Raw genomic sequence first — 9008 nt, forward strand, 5'->3', positions numbered from 1 at the left:
TGTCAGATATCCACAACACAGCTACGCTGCACACACCGTTCATTTTCCGCTCTGTTACTTTATTGATTGTGGCCACAATTATCCACTTTTCTGAAACACTGCATTAAGTGAATTCCCCCTTTGTTGGACAATAAGTACAGAAGGTTGGCTAAGTCATGCTATTCCTCAGCCTGAGGGGACAGACTACTTCTCCTGCACCCTCATCATCATTAGCAAGCCCAGATAAAAAAACACACCTCAATTAGTCCAGCTTTGCTGCGGGAGGCACGTCAAGTAAGGCAAACACTTCCAACTGACCTATGCCATAACTTCACTTACAGCAACTACTATCCAAACTAAAAGACAATGATTACACTGCTGAAACAATCATCCATTAGCGAATAGAATGAGCATTCAAGGAGACCCTTATATAAATAATTGAATCGGTAAATTCTCACTATTTTTGTTGTAGTAAAAGTTAAGTGAAGAATATGTACACAAACATCCCACATACACAAATGTAGACTTGGACAATGCATACAATGCACAATCAGCATGTCATGCTGCGGATATATAGTCAGCGTGGCTGCTACAGTGCAATTGTTATTCATTCACATGGGCCAACATGCATCATAATACATTATAAAATCAATCAACGTCAACACCGCTGAATAATGTGACTATATTGTGTACATTCTAGTTGGGTCTATATGTCCCACAGCTGAACACAGTGTCTTCACATGTCCATGACTAAAGGTGCGGAACACTTAACAACAGCAAATCCTTCAGTTTGGAGAACACAGGGATTGTTAGCTTTGCTGTTTTCATTATTTTTGCCTGATAAATCACCTATAATCAATAAGCAACTTGAGCTCTACATCACATGGTATACGTGTATTTGTGATCTCTTAACTACATCAGCTGAGCGCCAGCCTCGCTTTTTAATGCGGAACTTCCCCCCTTTTATTTCATCTAAGTACGCGCAGTCTACATCGCCGATAAACCTCTCACACACAGCAATCCAGACACGATTAATGAAGTGCTTACTTAACCAATTTAAACCCTTAATTCCTATTAATTCAACATAATAGCCACCCTCTCTGCCAGAATTAACACTCGAGCAGAAACCTACAAATCTCTGCAGGGCCAGAAAAGCGTCGACACAGCACATTCCACATTCTTTGATAAATATGTAACAGTATGTATATCACTGTTAAAATGCATAACCCTCGCGTAAGACCCCTATCAAGTCTGCTTTACACCTGTATCACAGTTCCCCCTCAATCAGCAGCTTTTCTGAGACACCGGCCTCCCACGAGGAGCAGAAACCATTACATGGGACTGCAGCTCATTTGCAGAAAGATTGGAGATCACGCGGCATCAAAAAAGTATGTGAAGCATTTCTCAGAACAAAATTGATTTATTCCATTTCTGTGTTTGCATGCAGCATCGGTATCGGTGTGTTTAATGTAAATCTCCAGTCTAGCATTCAGTTGCCGTGAAGGTTGCTGCTCATAGTGCAAGTAAGAAGCAGGGCAATCGGATAACACAGCAGCCTGGTGTATGTGTGTGTACATATATGTGTACACACACATACACATGTGTGCACTGACTTGTGACACAAATGGACACACAATGTTCTGAAGATGACAAAAAACAATATTCACAATATTCCTTATGAGCAGTTCAAATATGCATCAAAAATAACAGCCAGATTTTTACTTGGATTAAAAGGCACTGCCTGAAGTTTTGCATTCACTTGTTCACTCTGAGCTTGCGTACAAATAACTAAAACTTCCTGGTTGAGAAAATGATTTTCCATTGTCTCTTGATGACATCTCCAAGAGGCAGCATGTAAAGATTAAAAAAAGAATAGGGCCTAAAATAGAGCCCTGCGGTACACCACAGTTCAATCTGTTGTTTTTAGAAAATTATTCATTTTCATTTGTTTAAATGATTTGAAAAAATAGTTTTTAAGTGTCCAGTGAGGTTTTCTGCTATGATTTTTTTTATGAAGTTGGTGTTGCCCTTCTATCGTACTGAACCAGTCAAGATTTCTGATTTCAATGAGGCATTTCTGCCCAGATAACCGACACTGATATTTTCTCCTTTTCAGACCATTATCTGTAAAGGTTGTGCGTGAAATTCCCAAAAGATCAGCAGTTTTTGAAATACTGAAATTAAAAATCACTTAAATCCCCCTTCTTCCTCAATGTTATACGTCTAAATGTATTAGTTTGCTGCCATGTGATTGGCTGATGAGATATTTACATAAAAACATATACCCAGTGTTACAAATTATACTGTGTCTATCAACAAAACCCTTCATTATCTCCCTTTTTCTGATTCCACTGTCGTTGCTTGTTTAAGCTACAAACACATTAGGCGGTTCTGGGGTGAAAGAAAGGCATAAACAAATAAATAAATATTTCTGAGTGTATTTCAATTTTGACTTGGGAAAAACAGCTCAAGCAGAGCCTGTGGCTAGAGGAGCCTGACTGCATGCTGGTGGGGGGTAAAAGACGGCCTGGGGGTGTGGGGAGGGCGTCTGTTTTTTAATGAGCTGAAACTTTAAATACTGCATAATATATAATAAAAATGGATAGTTCATTTAACTCTACGGATAAGTCGTGGCAAAACTATTAAAATCCATTACTCTCTTAATGTCAACAGAGTAAGCATTAAGTATGAATGAAGGGAACATGATACCACATCATCAGAGGGAAAGAAAAACAACGCAATTACCAACTTGAACTACAAAAAGAAGGAAATTTTGGCACAAAGTTAAGTGCTCAGGCTTAAGGGCATCAACTAAATAGAGAAAACATTTGCAATGATATATTAAACTATATACATTTAGATCCACTCGAAGGATACAAAATTAGCATTTTTAGTGTGCTTTTAATGTGGAGTAAAGTATAAAAGACCTTGATGAAATAGTCCAGCTTTCTATTCTTTGCAACTTCTCCCCCGATATCACTTGGGAGGGGTCTTGGAACAGGAAAGCCACAAAAGATGAGATGACAGGTAGCTTTAGTAACCCACTGACAGAAGCAGCAGGCATTACACACACACACACACACGTATAGAAGATGGCAGAGCGATAAAGAAGGTTCTTTATCTCTGTGCCGAGGTTCCCCTCGTCATCAAATGGATGAAAAATATACCATAATAGAGTTTTAATGGCTTCAGTTTCAACCAAGTGCTCGATCACGGTGTGTACTGTCGGGTCTCTTCATAATAATTGTAAGGTCTTGACCTTACCGTGTTTTGATTATTGTATGTTAAGAATTGGTGCTACACAAATACATTTGAATTGAATGGATTTGAAAACAGTTTTGGCTCCTCAATCAGAGAGAAAAACTGTCATGCGCACGAGGTCAACAATTGTCCATCCCATGCATCCATCTTCTACCGCTTTGTCCTCCATGAGAGTCACATAGGCGTACACCCTGGACAGTTTGCCAGTCCATCACAGGTCCACATAGAGACAGACAACCATCCACTCTCACACTCACACCTACGGTGAATTTAGAGTGTCCAATTTACCTAATCCCCATATTGCATGTTTTGTACTGGACTGTGGGAGAAAACCCACGTACACATGGGGAGAACATGCAAACTCTTTGCAGAAAGGACCTTGTTCCAACCGGGGCTTGAACCCAGGTCTTCCTGCTGCAAAGGCAAGAGCGCTAACCACTACACCAACCACGTATTGACAGGCCAATACTGAAAATATCTCAAAATAGGGACAACCGATATTGACAGAAATGTTGCCACTACACTCTTAGAAATCCCAAAAGGATCCTCCTACAAGGGCTGAGGTTCTACCTGGAACGATTTGCTTCTGAAAAAACCTTTCCTGAAGAAAGGGTATTTCAAGGGTTCTTGGCAACAATAATGGTTCCAGTAAGAACCATTTTGATCCAGAGAACTCTTTAAAACCCCTTTCCTGAATAAAGGGTTTTAAAAGGGTTCTTGGTGGAACCCTCCAAAAGGGCTCCAGGTAGAACCTTTATAAAAAGGTTCTACCTGGAGCCAAAAAGGGTTCTCCTAGGAGGACAAGCCAAAGAACCTTATGTGGTTCTACTTAGCACCTTTATTTCTAAGAGTGTATAGGGAAGCACAATAATATTGCCACGATATCAGTATTGGCAGATATTAGCTTCAAAATGTATTATCGGACGGTGGCAAACACACCAAGATCTGCCGATATGACTAAATAAGCGGTTTCCTCCTTGTCTTCTTTGCTAGAGACCTTTTTTTTTTTTACACTTATTTTGCTCAATAGAGTAAATGTATACAGTATATCCACATCTGCTCTGACATCAATAGGCAGAACAGTATGTTAGTTTTTCTACATAAAAGGGTTAGAAATGACCTCTGCGGTTGGGTGCAGGGAACAATGTATGTATATACATTATATATACATATATATGATCGGTATCATATCGGTAAAGAGGTCCTGTTGCTTCAATAAGATTTATATAACAGCCGGTATCAATATTCAACACAATAAATGGTTTGCTCCTGAGAGAAAGTTGAAGAAACCAGTTAATTGCAACTTTACAATTTCTTAATAAACAGAATTGCACAACTCTGTATTACATGTTGTAATACATCAATACAAACTGGGCCTTTGTTACGTTGCTATTGAAGAAAATTATACTACTACATGTATATAGTTACTGAATTATCGCACACCCCAAGCTTAAAACAGTAACAACAAAAAGGTTGATGTACCTCACACCACCATTTCTATTCCACATATCTCTCAGCCCTGTCAAAGCAAAATGTGAATATGTAAATGCCTGTAAATATAGAAATGGCTCCAGCTGAAAAGCAATAAGCTGCATGTTTCGGTTGCCACATCGCAGAGGATGGTGTGACAGTGTCGGCTGACACTTGTGTATTAAGATGTAATTCCAGCGTGATCCTTAAAGTGATCTGAATGATGGCTCTGGTGTCCCTGCTGCTCGTGGCGCACGCACAGCTATGGTGCTGGTGGCCAATCCAGAGGCTTAATAACGATAACTTACAAGCATTAGCTGCAGGGGTTGTTCGCACCATAATTGTTTCTGCCAAGCCATACATCTATATGACAGAGGGAAAAAAGTGGTGTTACTTTCCTTTTAAATAATTGATTCAAGAACGGGACACATCCACTATTTCAAGGAAGCCAATGTGGTTGGGACTGTTTGTGTGTTGTTGTTGTCGTTTTTTTGCACAGAAGAAACTGAGAACTTATGAGCTAATTAGACGATAATTACAAGTCTCTGTAAGTTGATTAGCAATTTCACTGTTTAACATTAACAATTTACAGCAACACTACACTCAATTTCAGCACTTGTTTTGCTTTACTTACCTAAATTCTAAACAGTACAAGTATTTAAAGATTTCACCTTGACAAAACGTATTACCAGCTCCAGCCTGCAATTAAACCTGACAAACAAGCATTAATTCTTTGTTCATTACCATGTTGTGCTGGGTAATTTAAACACTTCAATACAGGACGACACGACCAGCTATTAAAAGGCATCAATCACATGAAATGCAGACGTGATCTTAGACATATACAGTATATATGTAGACTGTGTATCGATTGCAGAGGATCCGCCATCTTGGTTTGGGGAAGTCAATCCTGTGTATATATATATATATATACATACACACAAGTAGTGGAATGAAATGTGGAATAAAATACATAACGCTGACATTTTACTGATTTTCATTCATCGTTTTTGTATTTATAAATTCATTAATTATTATAATAATGTCATACTCAAATACAGAAATTACTGACAATATGATAACATTTCATGATTTAAAAACTTTTAAATATGTATTTGGAGCTTCAACCTATGATTATTTTCATAATGATTGATTATTCTCTTGATTAATCGAGTAATCTGGTCCATCAAATGTAAGAAAGCGTTGGAAAATGTTTTTTCAAACCTGGAAATATTATGACTTGTTTTGGCCACAAATCAAAATGATTACATTTTTTGTTATATGGAGCAAAGAAACCAGGAAATATTCACATTAAAGAAGCTGAAAAATCAGAGATCTTGTTTAAATTCCTGAAGAAATAATTCCAGGTTTTTAAGTTTTGGGGTCAATCGCAGCAGGTGTCTCAAAACAACAGATTGAACTGTGGTGTGGTGTACCACAGGGCTCCATTTTAGGCCCTATTCTTTTTAACCTTTATATGCTACCTCTTTGAGAAGTCATCAAGAAACACAGGGACAAGTCGTCAATGGAAGAGTATTTTCTCAAACTGATTAATCGATTATTAAAATAGTTGACAATTAATTTAGTTATCGATTCATTGAGTGATTGTTTCAGCCTCGTCAAGCTACTAAATGCATGGGCTCCCAAGCAGCAAAGGTTTAAGTTGTCCTTCTTGCTCTCAACGACGGTTGGTAAAGTTAACACAGTATCTAGCAGTCAGTGCACACACACTGTCTGGCGGCGACAGAGGTTCCATGTATAATGCCGAGACTCTTCCCCGGGCTCGAGGAGTGCCCTCCCCTGCAGTTTAGAGCGACTCGGAGGCAAAGCCCTGAAAACAAATACATCACACTCACCAGCTCCAGTTTAGATTTCACTGTCTCGCATCATCCTATGATAGCCGCACACAAAGCTGCAGTCTGTTGCAACCCCATACAATTGTGTCTGTCCGTACGGTAGTATCAATGCATCTCCTGGGTCAAAGGGTCAATGAGTAATTAAGACATGGTTGCCTGAGCCTTCCCCATGCACACTGTCAATCCTGATGAAAGGCTGAAAACGAAAGGGAGGGGGGGGGGTTTAAGTGGAGCCTGATACTATGGATCAGATTTCCGTAAGTGTGTCTAAATGTTCCTGTTCAACGCAATTAGGATGATTACTAGATAGTGTGGTGTGGAATTTTAGGTTAAGTAGAGTTAAGTTAGCAGAGACAGTAAAGTGAAACCCGTCATTAAAAGGTGTCCAAATATGAAATATATCAATATGGATTTCAATGTATTTTAAGAGCATTAGTCTTGCAGATTTTAGATATGTTAAAGTAGGCATGTAATTTATTATATCTTGCATAATGGACATATAATAAACATGACAAAGCTGTACATCATGAGCAGCACGTCTGTGGATCGCTTAACCTTTAGGAGCAAAGAAGGTCACAAGGTGCATTGATTTACATGTAGAACAAGAAATTGTTTCGTTCAGTTTCTTTGTGGCAAAAATGAAGAGGCCAAGGCCAGAAACTGGGGTCACTGATAAATGCTATTAGTAGGAGATGCTGAGGGCTGAAGAAATCAATATGGCAGTTTGTCAACCTGCCTCTCAGAGGGAACAGGACTCTGCTGCAGATGCAAGTGTGCACTGTCAGCGAAGCACATTACCAGAAATCAAAGGCCAGAGAAGGCCTGAAGGAAGAGATGTAAATGTCTCTGTAGAAAGGCCACACTTTGGTAATTAAAACCTATTTTATCAGACCTGTCTTGTCACTGTTTTTCCGCTAACACTATTGAATATCTGTTGCATGGAGACTGATCACTAATTTAACTTTAAATCAGCTGTGGTTATTTAAATTCCTCCTTTTGCGTTGATTAAGTGGTGATCTTGACAACTTTAAGTCAATGTCACATTGAAAACTTTTTTATCATTTCCACAGGTGTCGGTCTGTATGTTTTGTCAAATCCACATTTACATCAGGCAGAGAGGTAAACGGTTTATGTAAAAAAAAAAAAAATCTGTTCTTGGTGAATGTTGTATGCCTTGCAGTAACACGCACAACATACTCCTACACTGAAAGATCAAATATTTAATAAATTAAAACAAATAAAACTTTTCTTTGATACAATGAAAGCACCGAGTGCCACTGTTGTCAATGGAACATCACCTGGAGAAATGTTGTAAATACAGCAGTTACATTGATAATGTTCTTTTGAAGGTGCATTGAAATTAATAATAGCTCATAGTTTAATATTGTGCACCTTCATCCTCTTTGTAGGCAAAATAGACTTTGACAGGTCCAACACTTGTCTGCACTGTTTCTGCAGCTCCAACGACCATCCAGCAACCAATGCCATAGGCCAAACAAGGAATACCTGCAAGGAAAGGTGCACATTAATTACGCATATGTACAAAATCACATATAATGAGCATTTGTTTCTCACGTGAGCATTAAAGTGTGTTTACTGACCCAGATTAATCACTTTGAGCATGGTGAAGAACCTGTCCTCAAAGTCCAGGTTGTGTGGTGGTGCTTTGGTGCAGTGGTACTTAATGAAGGGGAAGCAGCCTGTTCTCAGTATGTGGTAGTTGGATCCCTGAACTCTCCAGTTAAAATTGGACAGTCCAAATTGGTCATTGTGGACCGAGCTGTAGCGGACACAGTACGACGTCCACGGCGGGAGTTTACGCTGCAGCAGGTGACAGGTCAGCACCTCTGAGGCGGCCGGCTGTGAGCCCGTCCTGGCAAAGATGCTCGGAAACAGGGCGATCTTCACTAAGACGTTGTGTATCGTCCTCAAAAACTCCTTCATGACTTGTGCTAAGATTCACTAATCACCTGGACCTAGGGCTGGGTGATATGGCCAAAGTTATGGCAATGAAAAAAAATGTGTTTTTAATCAGTTGATATTGGTACTAATCATGATGTCAGATGATTAGTAGAGGTATTCTCCTCAGTGGAAGTTGAAAGAAACCAGTGATTTATGGTAAAATATTAAAAAATAGCAGCTGACACATTCAAAGCTACGGAAGCCCATTTATGCCACTTGAAAAATAAAAATATATATTACTAGGTCATAATAATGAGATCCTAAGTCATAATAAAGACTACTCATCTCAAAATTATAACTGGGTTATGCATTCTTTGTTTCCATGTGGCGTAAACGGCCTTCCATATAAAGGAAATACGTTATTTATCAAAGTGTAAACTGTTATTGAATTATTGACCAGTCCTCCTACCTGGACCTCATGCAGACGACTCCTAAAGCAGTGTCAGTGTGATGCTAACACCGCGCACATAACACACACTA

At 39.1% G+C, this 9008-nt stretch overlaps 1 protein-coding gene across 1 annotated transcript; it reads right to left on the reverse strand.

The window, feature by feature from the left end:
• Positions 1-7936: 7936 nt before the first annotated feature.
• On the reverse strand, positions 7937-8544 carry cUnh15orf61 (chromosome Un C15orf61 homolog). Its single transcript, XM_083893413.1, has 2 exons — positions 8168-8544; positions 7937-8072 (listed from the first exon to the last, which is right to left on the reverse strand). Exons 1-2 carry the CDS (start codon positions 8508-8510, stop codon positions 7945-7947), a joined length of 471 nt encoding a protein of 156 aa, XP_083749539.1. The 5' UTR covers positions 8511-8544; the 3' UTR covers positions 7937-7944.
• Between the last annotated feature and the right edge of the window lie 464 nt (positions 8545-9008).

Source organism: Microchirus variegatus (assembly GCF_963457635.1).
Source record: "Microchirus variegatus genome assembly, chromosome: 8".
NCBI classification, from domain to species: Eukaryota; Metazoa; Chordata; class Actinopteri; order Pleuronectiformes; family Soleidae; genus Microchirus; species Microchirus variegatus.